We start from the raw sequence: 16,084 nt of genomic DNA on the forward strand, positions 1-16,084 counted from the left end.
TTTTTTTCAAGTGTAGTTATTTTAAAAGTTCTTTTTGGTGCTAAATGTAAAATGCTCGGCTAATAGTTTACATTAGTCAATGCCTAACTGCAAGAAAGGTCCCAAGGTCTGTGCTACATTTTGATAGGGAATGCATCCTACGACAAATTATAGTGTGAATTGTTGATGGGAATGTTTTTGTGCCCCCCCCACACACACACACACACAAACTTGCAGCAACACTGTCGCATTTGATCATGAGCACAAACGTGCCCCGATCCAAAAACCACTTACCTCTCTCCTAAAAAGGATAGATTCATCATTCTGCTGACAATGCACTTTGTCTCATCATGCTATGCCAACCGTCGCTGAGGTATGGTGATGAAAAATTTTGACCTTAGATAAGTCATGACCTCAAAAACATTTTGTTTGACCTCTGTGATGTCACAGGGGTCAAAGGTCAAGATTGTGTTTGAATTCTCATTTCTATACTATACATACATAACCACAGGATGTATCACAAAGTTTTCTTGAGACATTCATAACCTATTTTACTAGTGAAAATAATGGAAAAATTTCATATAAACATATGTACAATGTTCATATTTTGATGTGCAATAACTTTGTTAAATGGGTAATGAACACATAAGATTTTTAAATAAAACTTGTAGGGAATTTAATTCTGAACAAAATGGTTTAAGATAAGTTGAATGAAACAGAAAAGTTAGAAAAATTTGAATTTTATTTAGAAACAGTACATTACTACTACATTTGCCAGAAAAGTTCTTATTTAATGTAAATAAAAATCAAATTTTTTTTGGAGATGTGAAAAATTTGTAAAAACAAAATCTACTGTTAAAAGTTGCTGTTGAAAGATTAAAAAACTGGAAATTACACAATTATAAAATAAAAATAAATAAATAAAAATTACTTTGATAAATTTTTTCTTAATGATTAAAATGCAATAAATTATTTGAAAAATTTTTATTTCAAAGTAGGGAATAAAATAAAAACAGCTGATCAACAATGTACAATACTGCATTAATGTTTCATTATCATCATTTTTTTAGGTACATTAAGTATATTGGATACTGTGAGCTGTGCTGTCGTTAGCAAAGGTTTTTCTGTGAATTTTAATTGGAACATGATTGTTTTACTATTTAAATAATGCCATAGTTATTTACAGCAGAGGAATACATTGATATGGTATTCATTTTGGGTGTATGTAATGGAAATGCTATAGCTGCTGCAGTAGAATGTGAAACATGTTTGTTGAATGCAGGAGTCCAGATCCCAAAACAATTGCACTACTTTTTGAAATCTTTGGGAAACAGGATCACTGCCTAGTATTCGTATCAGCTACAAACGAACTGTCCAATATGAATTGATAAAATTATTGTTGATGCAGTTCAGTGCAGTCCAGGTGTCATTACATGATGTCTCTCTAAGCGGATTGGAGTTTCGCATTCAATGGTTTAGTGGACACTTAAACAACACAATTTTTTATCCTTATCGTAAACAGCAAATTCAACATCTACACTCAGTAGAGGTGTGTGTTGCTTGGAGTTCTGCAACTGGTGAAACAAGACAACTTTACAAGTATGTTTTGTTTACCAATGAGACAAATTTTACTCAAGATTTTATTAACAACTTACACAGCATACATGGGCAAAAATAAATTCTTATGAAACGGTGGAAGACAATTTTCAATATTAATTTAGCATCAATGTATGGTGCAGTCTTCTTCACAATGAGCTGTTTGGATATTCATATTACCTGGCCACTTAAATTCTGAGGTCTACTTGCACTTTCTTTAAGAAGAATTACCGTAACTGCTTGAAAATGTTTCTCTAGCACTTAGACACAAAGTAAATTTCCAGCACGATGGTGGATCTCACCGCTTCTCTTGTGTCATTTCCACTCACTTAAATCATCTTTTCCCTGAAAAAAGTTTTGGTCATGGAGGTTCTCATTCCTGGCCACCAAGTTCACCTGATCTTAACACCTTCAGATTTTTCCATTTGGGGATGGGGATGAAAAATATTATATACAAAACAAAAATACACTCATGAGGAATTAATTTTCCATATTATGGATGCGGTTGAGCAACTTAAGGACAGCCCTGAAGAATTGAAAAGAGCAACAAAAGCAGTACAGAAGTGTGCCAATAAATTTGTTGAAAATGGCACGCTCATCTTTGAACATTATTATAAACCGGTATGAATAAAAGCACTTTGATATAGTGTACTGTTTCTAAGTAAAATTAACATTTTTCTAACTTTCCTTTGTTTTATTCAACTTATCTTACATAATTTTGTTCAGAATTAGATTTTCTGTAAGTTTGTTTAAAAGTTTAATATGTTGTTTATTGTTCATTAAATATAGGAAACGGGGATTTTTACCCCAATTTATTGGTTTTCACCCCAGATTTCATAAAAACTATTGCAGATAGGTTCTGGGATCTATTTTGTTGATCCATTATCTGGAATCCATTATCAGACATTTCCTATACTATTCAGATTATGAACTTGTGCTTTGTGAGCAACATAACTTTATTATCATAAAATGCGTAATAAACAATGTATTCTTTGTTCAGTTTATATGAAGATAACTGTGAATCATGTAGCAATTATGCTAGGAAATTATGTTTCTGATCCATAGGCAATTAAATATTTAATACATATCACAAAAAAGGATTTATTATGAAATAAAATGAGTCATGTGATAGGGAATATATAAAATATTTGTTATGTAATATAAGCTAGATTTTATTTCTCTTTATATGAAATGAAATCAACAATTTTTACAGCCTGCTATCTTCTCAAGAATCAATAAGTTTTCCTTCAAACATATTTAAAAATAGCATACCTTTTAAATAAAAAATGTATTACTTTGAACTGTTGAATTAAAAATACAAATGATATGAAGGGCCTAAGAGATACAACTACTCTCTTTGTCATGGAACTGGTTATGCCAATACTGTTCCACTGCAGTTAATCTTTGATTTATTTGTATGATGAAAAATAGAGGGGATAGAAAATGTTAAATTCAAATCTCCTGAAGTATAGGTTGCAGTCAGCCAGTTGCTGGGTATTGCAGGGTCAGTGAACATATTAACAGATTTAAATCTCTGATTTGTGTCTATTATATATCTTGAGTTTTGTTTTTTTAAAGTAGTTTATTAGTATTTTTGTAGCACTTGAATGGTAACATTACTTTATGTAAAATTTATACTTTTTTTCAGAAAATTAATATTGATAACGTACAGTTTCTGGTTGCATTGTACACGGATATTGAATCTTTATCGGCCAAATTACCTGAAATTTACAATTTAGTTCATGATCGATTTAATAATCATCTGTCGCCTAAAATGATTGATTTACTTAAACGTGAGTAATAAATCCTGTAGTATTTGCAATAAGGTTTATCAAACTTTCTATAAAACTTAAATATAATAAACAATTTACAAGAGATATCATAAGTTAAGTTATTATTAATCTATGCAAGTGATCTGTTTAAAAGTTTAAGTAATAATATGGTACAATTTGCTGATTATACCAGTGTTAACCCCAGAAAGCTAACGTATTGTAAATCTTACTAACGGCAAACACATTTTAATGCTTCATACTGTTTTAATATATTCCATTCCTCCATACATTAGACACAACAGTCAGTAGCTGTTTAGCTTTCTTGAATGCTGTTCTTGTACTATTTTTCAACTGTGCTCGTAAATTTTATGATACATTAGCTGTAGTGTTTGGATTTTTTAAAATTTTAATCTTAGCTTTGTGTTTGTTGTTTTCTTTGAAGAGTTTATTTTTTTTATTAGTGTTTTAAAGTTTTCAAGCCATAAAAATGGCTCATTTGAACAGAGATGAATTAATACTGAGATATTTACTTGAAGATGACGATGATTATAGTTCTGAAGACGATAAAGGTTCAGAGAATGAAATTGATGCTTTAAAACGCAATTTTGTTATCAACAGTGACGATATATAAGCGGACCCTAGTTTTGTAGCCACTGAAAGAGATTTGGCAAGAGAGACATCTGACAAAGAGTGGCCTCACAATCTGTGAAGCAGAGAAGGTATCCTAATTTCCTCCTTCCTCCTTGTAAACCTGGTATGAGCAATGATGTTCCTCGCTTTTTTATATGGACAAATAAGCCTGTTCAGGACAAAATATGTCCTCAGCAGCGAGAGATGTGATTCATATCTATCCAGGTCCTGTTGGTGAAGCTAAAAGCAAAATTCTTCTGCATGCTAATCCTAAAATTGCTGTGAAAGCTGAAAACTATCATGTGCAAAACGCAATAGTTTCTGAATTGTCTCCCTTGGAATTAGACAGGTTTTTGGGTCTCTCTCTGCGGCTTGAAAAGATATGCCTTCAAATGAACTTTTCAGCCCTGAATTTTGTGGTGGAAGGAATGCAACAATGAGCTGTGACTGCTTTGACTTTTTATAAGTTTAAGATTTTATCGTGCTGAAACTCAAAAAGAACATAGAAAGCTAGATAGTTTTGCACCAGTAAGAGAAGTGTGGAATTGTTTTGTTGCAACCTTTCTAAGTTCTTATAAGCCTGGGTCATTAGTAACAATCAATGAACAGTTAATCTTGCATATTGAGGTTGTTGTAGCTCGAATCCCTAATAAATCCGGGATTAAGATTGTCATAGTGTGTGACAGTTCAGCTAAATTCATTGATGAAATTCCTTATACTGGGAAAACAATGCAGACTGGAAATTTGCCACATGCTGAATTTTTTGTCAAAAAAGTATCAGAAATTATTTTTTCATGATTCCAATCGGAATATCACAATTGATAATGGGTTTAACTCAGTGTCTCTAGCCACCTCATTACTTGATCATCCTTACAAACTAACTATTGTAGGGACTTTGCATAAGGACAAATGCAGGATACCCCCTGAAATTGTCAATCCAAAAGACAGAAAAATTGGATCAAGCATGACTTGCTGTGATGGATTCAAAACTATGTTATCCTATAAGGTAAAAAATGATAAAAGTAGTCTTGATGCTATCAACATACCTGAAAATCCAACAGTCAGTCCAAGAAGCCACACATCATTGAAACATACAGTGCTGCTAAAGGTGGAGTAGACTCATGGATTAAATGTGTAATCAAATATCTTGTAAGACAAAAAAGGGGCTCATTGTGTGCTATGTCATGTATGTATCCCACCTAGTAAAAGCGGGCCTAAAACCAGTATCAAAATGAGAATTAGCCCACAAAATATACTGTGATTGGCTAAACCATGGTTTGAGTGTTGCTTGGTAGTACCAAACTTCCTACGTCAACTCTGTATTGCAGACATTTTGAAAGTATCTCTTCTAGTACGTCAAGCTGTTCAACCACAACACCTGTCTCATATTATTTGTGGAATTTTCCCATATGTGAAGAGAAAAATGACATCACTTTATTGGTGGCGCTGCAACAAGCTGATCTAAGGAGAGCACCAAGGAAAATGCTGTGTAAACTATGCACAAGATAAGAAAAACAAAGCCTTTTTAAAATAGTCCTTTGTAAAACACTATATTTTATGTATTTTTTCCAATACAATATTTTTTTGAAAATTTAAAAAAGTTTTTGTGTGTTTTAAAATCCTCGTAAATTTTATATGTTAGCTTTAATGAAACGATTTACACAAGTTAGCTCTCTAGGGTCAATGTAGAAATTTAACCCTTATTAGTATGTTTGTAGTTAAATTTATTCAGAGTGTGACTGATTGGTTTGAGAGAAATGGTTTCGGCCTTTACTATAATAAAAAAAGCTAATCCTATACCATGTATGTCCTAAACATGAAGTATTTTAAAGATTAACTCAATGAGTCTTTTGAGATATCTTCTTTTGCTTCCTTTTTAGCTTGCACATACAAGGTTTTATAAAAAAAATATGTGGAATTTTTAAATTTCCCAGGCTGTATAAGTTCAATTGCCACAATTTTTTTTTTCTTATGTTTTCATTAGTAGCCATATTGAATGCTTAGTTTATTGTTGGCTGTCGAAAAGATTTCATGTGTTTTGTTATGGTTGGCAATTTTTAACTTCTTGAAAAATGGAACAAAGAATTTACATTAAATTTTACTTTAAGAGTGGGATGAAGTGCAGTACTACTGCATTGGAAATGTTGAATGTTGCTTTTGGTGATTCTTCTATGAATAAAATGAGCATTTACAAGTGGTACAAACATTCCAAGAGGGTCATGCAGACATTGATGATGACCCCTCTGGAAGTCCCAGCACATCAACATCCAATGACAATGTTGAAAAAAGAGAAGAAAATGATTAAGGACAATCGCCGAATCACTATCAAAGAGTCAATAAGGATTACTACCTGGAAGTTTTATGCGAAGCAACAGGATTTGTGGCGAAACAATTCATGACAATTGCACCATGATAATGCACCTACTGACCCTTCACTTCTTGTTTGTGAATTTTTGGCCAAAAACAACACTGTTACGATGCCTCAGTCTCCATATTTGCTGTGACTTCTTCCTATTCCCCAAACTGAAAAGAATCATGAAAGATGATGTTTTGCCAACATTTAAGAGAAAAGACAGAATCACTGAAGAAGCTAAACACCATACCGTTAATTGTGTTCCAGAGGTGCTTTGAAGATTAGAAAAGCACTTCCTTTCCTTTTTCCTGTTTAGCCTCTGGGAATCACCATCAGGCATTACTTCAGAGGATGATATATATGAGTGTAAGTGAAGTGTAGTCTTGTGCAATCTCAGGTCGACATTTTCTAAAATGTGTGGTTAATTGAAACCAAACCACCAAAGAACATTGGTATCCACGATCTAGTATTCAAATCCATATAAAAGTAACTGCCTTTATTAGGACTTGAACGCTGGAACTCTCAACTTCTTTATCAGCTGATTTGGGAAGACGCATTCACCACTAGATCAACCCAGTGGGTTGAAAAAAGCACTGGCCAAATGTATTATATCTGCAAAAGGAGTAACTTGAAGATGACAAAATTAATTGATGAATGAATAAAAAATTTTGAGAAAAACCAAAATTCCGCATGTCTAACCTTGTAGACATTAAAATAATATGGAAAATTAAGATTAATAACTAACACAAATGACTTTGCAATGGCTTTTTTCCCAAAAGAGTGGTGGTCAGTGAATTTTTTATTGTAATTCATCATTGAAAGTTTGTCAAGGTTATTTCCTATCTTTGGTCAAGTATGGAATCATTTTTGGGATTAGTAACTTGAACATTAATTCCATCTTTAATCTGCAGAAGAGAGCAGATCGATTGTATTTAACATACAATCCTTTTAACATAACATCTTGTTTAGATTACCTTGTTGTGTATTATCTTGTTTACATTAGTGTATAGAAAAAAATTCTTTCACTTGTTATGCATTATTTTTTATAAAAAAAAATAAAATCTTTGTTGTTCAGAAAGCTTTACATCAGTCCAGGGCAATTCTAAATGGTGGACTCGATTTAGTAACTCAATATTTCCTGAACTATACATTGTATCTGACTGATCTATGTAGTATATGAGAGAATAGTTCTGAAAGTTTTGAATTACATCATTAGAGTGCATATAGTTGCATAAATGACCACTAGAATATTTGTACTGCCATTATTTGTTTGTTGTAAGATGGCTATAATGCAACACAAGGTTTTCTGGTGTTCTTGAGTATGGCAAATCTAAATAGGCTACTACAGCGCAACATGCATTTCATCTCCGATTTAACATTGATCCTCCAACAAGGAAGAGCATGTGTCATTGATTTCACCAGTTTGAACAAACAAGGTGTCTGTAAAGGCATGAGCACAGGTTGGCAGCGTGAGACAGAGAAGAACGTGAGACGAATTGAAGAAAGTTTTGTATGAAGTTCAAGAAAGTCAACCCATTGAGTGAGCAGAGAATTTGGAAACCTCAACCAACTGTCTTTCATGTTTTGAGGTGTCGTTTACTTTTCAAGCCATACTGTCTACAACTTTTAACGCTCTTTGTGGAGGTGAAAAACCAAAGCATGTAGAATTTTCTGATCAAATCCTTGAAAACATGGAGGATGATACTTTTCTTCTGTGGTAATTTTTAGTGAGGAAGCGAAGTTCCATCTCAGTGGAAAAGTGAATAGACACAATGTTCACATATGGGGTCTACAAAATCCCAGTAACAACTGCAGCATGAGAGAAACTTCCTGATGTGTTTTGTGCCTTTTTGTAAACAATCAAAATCTACGAAAAATTTTAATTAAATTAAGGTCCATTTTTAGCCCTATTTTTTTGGCATTTCCTATGTGTTTTATGTCACAGATATAGTCAAAAGTATTTTCTGATTTTTATGAAATTTCTATAGTAATGTTTCTTACTAAATTGTGATACAATTATCCTTTAACATTTCCATTCAAAATGCCAGCTTCTGCTTTTCCCTTAGACAGGGTGAATGTAGGAATGGAGCGGAGAGAAGGTTTCTACTGTCAAGCCACCAATATGTGGTCACTCCTTTCTATTTCTGTATGACTTAATCCTAATATTTGCATCATTTCCATTTGTCTCTTAATGGATATAAGTTGTGGATACTTCATTTTTTATGTTCTGCTCCATATAAATCTTAGATTCATTTCAGAGACTGTTCTCAAATTACTTTGCAGAACTATGCTATTTATTGTTTAAATCTTATATTGGTATATTGTTTTGTTTTATAAACTTGGGGTTTTTAAAATAATTTTTCTCATTTTTTATAAAAAAGGAGGGTTATTAATATAATAGAAATAATGTAGTTGAATTATCCCCTTGACCTTTGCCTCCAAAGAAAATTTTTATGATATTTTTAATACAGTATTTTTGGCACTAGCTAACAACTATTCATAATCGATTACATTTAACAGTTGTTTTTTGTACATTTTTCACTTTCTTAAAGAAACTTCATCATTATGCATAACTTGTTAAATTCAGTACAAAATTAGTGATGTTTGCTGTTACAAAAATTTTAATATATTTAAGGTCATTAGAGTAAAAATATTTTCAGCTTTTAACCCTGGGAGAAAATTTTTAACTGGTCTGTAAGAACTTTGTATTAGGTAGATAGCAATAATATTGTTAGTTTTTTGTTTATTTTTAAATTAAGGATGATGTTTTTAAAAGACATTATTTGTTGTTGAAGCATGTTACTGCCAGATGTAAAACTCATGCAGATTTCTTTCTAAGTGTTAAACATCATAATATTACCCTACATTACAGAAACTAATAAAATTTCTACAGGCTATGTTCTGTTTAGTCAGATCGATCATTCAGAACTATCTGTAATTAATTTTCTACTCAAATTGATGGAATGTGGTTAATGGCATTTTTCTGGTAATTGGCAGGGCTGTTAAGTATGTAACCAGAGGGATTGGTAATATAATATGTATTTGATTACTTTTCTGTAGAAGTTTTTTTACAGATTTCTTATTGTATTATGTTGAATTAGTAATATTTTTATTGCATTATGTATCTTAGAATCTGTGATTGAATGTATTTTTATCCGTTGTAATTACATCTTCATAACCGAATTTTAGAAATGAAACTGATTTTAAAACAGTGCAGTAATTCATCCTGTTCAACATTGTTCACATTCTTTTGAATGTTGGTTGGGAGTAAAAACATGAATTGTTATTATAATTCTCAACTGTTATCCAGTTATATCTTACTTTTGTTATTTTACAGTTATAATAACATCATACTGTTTGAAATTAATAATTAGAATATGTTCTCTACACTTCAGTGTGATTCAATAAATACACACACACACACACAATGTTTATTTGTTAAACTAGTAATGTACTATATTATAATTGTATTAAATTGCAGAAAGTTTAGATGAATCAAAGGAACAGTTGTTGTCTCAGTTGAGTGGTGTAAGTTCTAAATTAGTACGAACTGTTTCAATAGAAAGTGTTTCTGCATTACGTCAAGTGAGTGAAGTACCTCGATTATTTCGTCGTACTAATAGAGAAACTCCTGCAAAAGCTCTTCCATATGTTAATGCAGTTTTAGTGCCTCCTACAACATTCCATTGTAATCATAGATCACATCCACATTCTTCAGTATGGCTTCGTTTAATTTTTTCTGAAATTACTAAACAGTAAGTTACTATAGTCTTTTTTTTTACTTAAATATTTTAAAAAATTTATCTTTCTCATCTAATTCCTTAATTATGTCAATCAGCTAATGGATCAGCATTTAAGAAACATTTGTCACTTCCAATTATCCTTTTATTTTTTCTTCACCTATGTGACCCAATCTCATTGAATCTCAACATAAAGTCCTACCAAAAGGTTTTCCACTCCAGTATCCTACTATCATCTTTTTATATAACTACATAAATCTTCTACCAGTGAACCGTTGAGGTCAAGTTCCATTCTTGTGTTACTGCTTCTTTCTCTATACTGCGTAATCCTGTTATTTTTCTTAATACATCGTATTATTCTGTACTTTGTTAATCAGCTCTTAGTGTTTGGTATAAAATAAATAATAACTTTCTTAAAAAAATAATAAATATATAATTTAATCTTATTTTGCTCATAATAACAAGTTGTGCTATTATTTTTTTCCACAATGTTTTGTCCAAATTTTCTTTGTTAATTCTACTAATATTTGTGGATCTTACATCTGTAAAAATTAAATTATTGTGTTTTTAAAATTTGGATATCATTTACATTAAAAAGTGTTTTTAACATATTATTATCTTTTAAAGTGTAAAAGATTGGTACTCAATCATATGCTTGTATAACAGATGCAGTTTTAGAATCAGAGGAGCACTAAAATGTTGAAAAATTACATTTTAATAGCGACATTTTATTAAGTTTTGATTATACAACAGTTATTTTGTAACATTTCAACATTTTACTTGCAATTTTTTCAAATCTAAAATATAATAAATTAAATATGTTGATAACTTTAACTAAAAAAGGTGACCAGTACATAACTTTGGAAGCAGATTAGGTAAGGATCCTCAGCATTCGGCCAGAAAACATGCTGTCACCTTTAGCTTATCTTGTAGCATTGTAAGAAGAATCTGAACTCAGATAAAATGGTAGTGGTGAAATAGTTAAATGCCAGTGAAAAACAAATCTTATATGGTATTCTCTGAAGCTTTTTAAGTCTTGCCTTTTAATAATGAATCTTCTTTTCATTTACCTGCTATAATGAAAAAAAAAACCAAAAAAAGTTTTTTTTTTATCCATCTGATTGAAATCCCAGCAGCTTCATACACAGCTGGTCCATATTAACCATCTGATGAATAAAAAATTCTGTAATCAAAAAAGTATTATTTGTTTAAAGTGATTGGGCATATGATCACAGTAACTTCTGTTCTCTACGAATATAAGGAATCTTCTCATCCAGAAGTGCTGTGTCATGAAATAAATTTCAGAAGGGGTTTCAGTGATTTGAGTTAACTGCCTTCTGTGATGTGCAGTAATACTGCAGAGCATATTGGTAGTTTAGAAATGCTGCCAGGCTGTGTCAAGAAGTGAAAACATTAAATGACTGGCACATTCCTCTGAACCCATCAGTTTGTGACTGCTACCTGCGGGTTACTTTAAGATTAAAGTTTACAGAGCTTCTCACTATAATCACTACTGAGTACATAGATGTAACATATGTTATACTAGTGATTAAGTGTAGTGTTTTGCAACTAATTTTTAAATGTGCTGTCTTTTTACAATATTTAAAAAAATTTTTTTCTTGAAATTATAATTTACAAAAAATGCTTGAATAGATCAAATGAAATAATAGATTTATTTATTTTGTAGAAAAACAGTGGATGTTTTGTTTTGCAAAGAGTATAAATATATATATATATATATATATATATATATATATATATGTTATTAAGAAACATAAGAAGAAGAAAAACTTCCACATTTATCTTGGATATACATTATTGGATAAACATTAATCGTAGTATGTTGCTGAATGAAGTAAGTTAAAAAAAAAACACAAAAAAAACAGTAAATTACTGTTAAGAAGAATGTGTATTAAAATTAGAGCACATCTACCAAAAAGGACATTTTATTTAAGGAGTTGTTACAAGAAATGCAGCCTTATTATTGGCAGGTTGAGAAGGTTATGAGGTTATGTATGAATGTAGTGGTTGATAATGAATTAAAAATCTAAATTGATAAAAATTGAATGACTTGTAACAAAATTTTGCAGGTTTAAAACATAAGATTACTTACTATATTATGAAAATTATTAAAAAATTACTTAGTATATAATGAAAATTATTAAAAATATTTTTTTTAATTATCTTTCATGTTTTGTATTTTCAAATGTTATTAATGTTCAGATATTACACAAGCGTTTGTGATGTATTAACATCAGTTCAAAAAACAGAGGAAAGTTTAAGAAGATTAAAAAAGATAAGAGATCGTGGTGGTGGTACAAATGCTTCTGGTTCTAGTGAGAGAGGTGGTGATGATGATAAAATTAGGCTCCAACTTTATATAGATGTAAATAGCTTCTGTGATGGGGTAAGTTTTATTTATATAAGGTTTTTTTTTTAACTACATTTAATACACTACACTTCTGTATTAAGCAGTTATAACGTGCTGTTAAAAATTTTTTTATTGTTTTTAAAAATTTGTATAGTATAGCAGTATTAAAATAATAAAGTAATCTTACATAACCAGCGATTAGCTTGAATACTTTATGGTTCAGTTGAATAATTCCACATGCCATACTCGATTTTGTAATTAGCAAGGGTACAGGAAGCATAGGTCTATTGTAGGGTGGCCCTTGAATGTTTGGACGTTAACCAACCCTTGGTTGTGAACATGAACTTGTAATTTAATAGTAACTTTTCATCTAGAGGTGTAAATTAATTTTTTATCATTGAAGAATATTATAGAAAAGGTCCTTATTCTTTTGTTTCAAGGTCCCTTGAAGATTAGAGTTTGTTAGAAATTGTACACAGCACAATTTAGTGATAAGTTTGGAAAATGTGTAGATTTGTAAAACTCTTGCAGTTTTTCACTTCCTGACGTTTTCAAAACATGTCTTATATATACTTTTATACTCAGAGGTTTGTTTCATTATATAATAAAATTTGTATTATATTGTGTTGTATTATTAAAGGTAATTTTTTCTGTAACTGCACTCCCTTTCAGCAGAGTTAAATTTCAACTTCTTTCTTTTATTTCCTGCCATTTCCAACAAAAAAAAGGTGTCATCGGCTTTTGAGATACGTCTTGCAGAAAAAATTCCTGAAGAAATTTGGGATCTGTGCCGTGTGGTGAAGTCATCTCAAATTTACTTACTTAAGTTATGTGAATTATTGTATAATTTCCATCTCATGAACTCTAATTACTGGCTTCTTTTGTCAGAGGTTATATAAACTTCTACTTTTGAAATCTTTGTTACATACCATTATTTCTACTAAGCAATTTTAGTTGAGTTGTGTTATTGTTCAGTGAGATTGTTGTATTGTGTGCATTTACATTTAAATTACCATTTTTAAACCTGTATTACATTAATTAGAAATAAAAAAATTAGAATTTAAATAATTTCTTGAATTATTACTGTAATTACTTTTTATTGTTTTAATTTGCTAATATGTATAATATATATATTATATTAATACACACAAACATGTTTTGAATGTATTAAAAATACACTCAATTTCACATACATTGATAACAATTTGACAAGTGATAACTCTTTTTCTTGAACAAATTATATTTATATTGAGATCAGTTTTATTCTTCTTTCTTATTCTTTATGTGAAATCTTTTTGACGCACCATTATGTCTGACCCATATGATTTGGGATTTTTTCCTGGAATGTTTGTATGTATGGAAAATTGTTGTATTAGTTGCGTATTTTTGTTCTTTAATTTGATTATTGTAATTTTTCCAAAAGTCTACCTTTTTAAACAAATGCTTTATTAATTGTAATGCCTGTAATTTAATGTTTGCTATTGCATGTGTTTTGATTTGTGTATGGATTCTTCTGTGATTTTTGAAAACGGGTAATTTTTGTTGAATTCATGGAATGTGATGCTGCAAGACTAAAAAAGCTATGGAGAACAATCCAAAACAAGTGATGCAACAAGTTAACTTGTGGGATTCATTCATGACAATGCCCATCTCCACACAGCTTGCCATGATGCAGCAACTTAACTTTTGGGATTCATTCATGACAACGCCCATCTGCAAATGGCTTGCCCATTACTCAGGAACTTTTGTGAAAGTTTGAATGGGAAATTTTTTTATCATCTTGCACACAGCACAGATATGGCACCGAGTGATTACTATTTGTTTCCTCACATGAAAAACTGGCTTGCATTTAAGCACTTAAATGCAAGCCAAGGGGCTTCAGGAAGGAGTCACTGAGTGGCTAAAAAACCATACGGCAGAATTTTTTCCTTAAGGGATACAAAACTCAACCACAGATATGACAAGTAACTCAGTTTATTTGAGGATAAAAAAGTAGTTAGATATATTTTCAAATTCTATATAATAAATCTTTTTCCTACAGGTGTTTTTTTATGCCAAAACATAAGTTACTTTCTGGACTGCTCTTGTATTATCATGGTTTGTTTGTTTCATAAGCACACTATAATACTCATTGAGATTTAGTTTCAAGACTTCCTAATTATTTTTTTCATAATAGGGTATAGTTAATAGTTCAAGAAAGTTACATTTTAAATTTAGTTTAGTAATAAAGTATTATTATATTACTGCTTTTTGTTTAATTATTGCAGATTGAACAACTGAAAATTCAGCGTCAGGAAGTAGAACAATTGATTAGTCTGTTGAACCTTGTAGAAATGAGTCGGACGAGCTAAACCAGAAATTAGATATTATTCATTCACCAAAATTCTTATCTGCAGCAGTTATTAATTTTGAGCTCAAATTATTTTTCTTGATTTTAATAATAATAAGAGAAGTCTGTATTTTTGTGTTTTATTCTTATATGTATCGATTTGTTGCATCCTTTATAAAACCATAAACTATTACACATTGTTCTGAATTTATTTTTTCCATTCACAATTTGACAACACCAAAGCTTACCAGACACATTTATAATAAGTCTTAATGATGACAAAAATAAAATGAATCTACGTAGCAAGAAGAGACTAGCAGGTGAGTATGTTATCTGGGATAGTATTGATGATCTTCTGATTTTCCATAAAAGCATGGCAAGTAACAGTTGCATGCTGGTCAAAAATATTAGAAACTTGTAAATACCATATCCATTAATAATCTTTCACTGGTTATGTCCAATATATATATAGTATATCTGTAGATAGTAGTATGATCAGTAAAAATTTCCTTCCGTTATCAGTTTACAACCAAAAAAAGACAACCTTCTTCTCTTTAAATTTATTTTAATTTTAATATCTGAGAAATGGTGTGCACTGTGAAAGCACTAAGGTTAAATATTATAAAAATAAGCAGCAAGTGAATATTTTCATTTTATTATTTTATATACTGCTAAGATGCTTAATTACAAATTCATTAACATTGCATTCATGTATATATATAAATCCAATATATATATACATTATGCACACATATACACCTTGTGTCTCACAAAGAGGTATATGCTTTTGAATAAGTAAAAAAAATGATGTTAAACAGCTTTGTTCAAATTGAATAAACAAAGTTAATAATTAGTGATCACCTTGCTTCACTTTCCTATATAAACATTTAATTTGTTAAAATGGGATTTACAATAGAAAAAAAAGTTAAATGTTGTGTTGGCCATTGCATTTGACAGTCTAGCAGAGTACATTAGAATTTCCTAATGTTGATCCACTAATCAAAATGCCAATTTGTAAGTGTTACCATTTTGGTAGTTTTTGGAAACTGGAGCCAAATCTACTGATGAAGGAAAAGAGGAAATGCTGTGTACTTCATTACTGTGATCTCATCTACATGTAAATCTAATTCGGTGAGAAAAATTTTTTTTTTAGATTTTGATATGCCAGAATTAACTGTCCAAACAGTAAAAAGGGATAAAGTAAAATTTTTTAAAAGCCACTGGTTCATAATCTTCTGAAAGTGACTCTGATAGGAAAGTTCAGTTTTGTTTCAGACTGGCAGGAATGTGTTGTATTCTCAGATGAAATCTACT

At 30.7% G+C, this 16,084-nt stretch overlaps 1 protein-coding gene across 1 annotated transcript in view; it reads left to right on the forward strand.

The window, feature by feature from the left end:
- Window positions 1-14,977, forward strand: part of Cog2 (conserved oligomeric Golgi complex subunit 2) — a 48,458-nt gene extending 33,481 nt beyond the window's left edge. The window contains exons 10-13 of the mRNA XM_075370875.1: window positions 3,224-3,368; window positions 9,812-10,085; window positions 12,294-12,477; window positions 14,709-14,977. Of these exons, the coding sequence (XP_075226990.1) occupies window positions 3,224-3,368; window positions 9,812-10,085; window positions 12,294-12,477; window positions 14,709-14,792 (687 nt within the window). The 3' untranslated portion in view covers window positions 14,793-14,977. The remainder of the gene's footprint in view (window positions 1-3,223; window positions 3,369-9,811; window positions 10,086-12,293; window positions 12,478-14,708) is intronic.
- Window positions 14,978-16,084: the final 1,107 nt, after the last annotated feature.

The sequence above is a fragment of the Lycorma delicatula genome, chromosome 7 (assembly GCF_047948215.1).
Source record: "Lycorma delicatula isolate Av1 chromosome 7, ASM4794821v1, whole genome shotgun sequence".
NCBI lineage: Eukaryota > Metazoa > Arthropoda > Insecta > Hemiptera > Fulgoridae > Lycorma > Lycorma delicatula.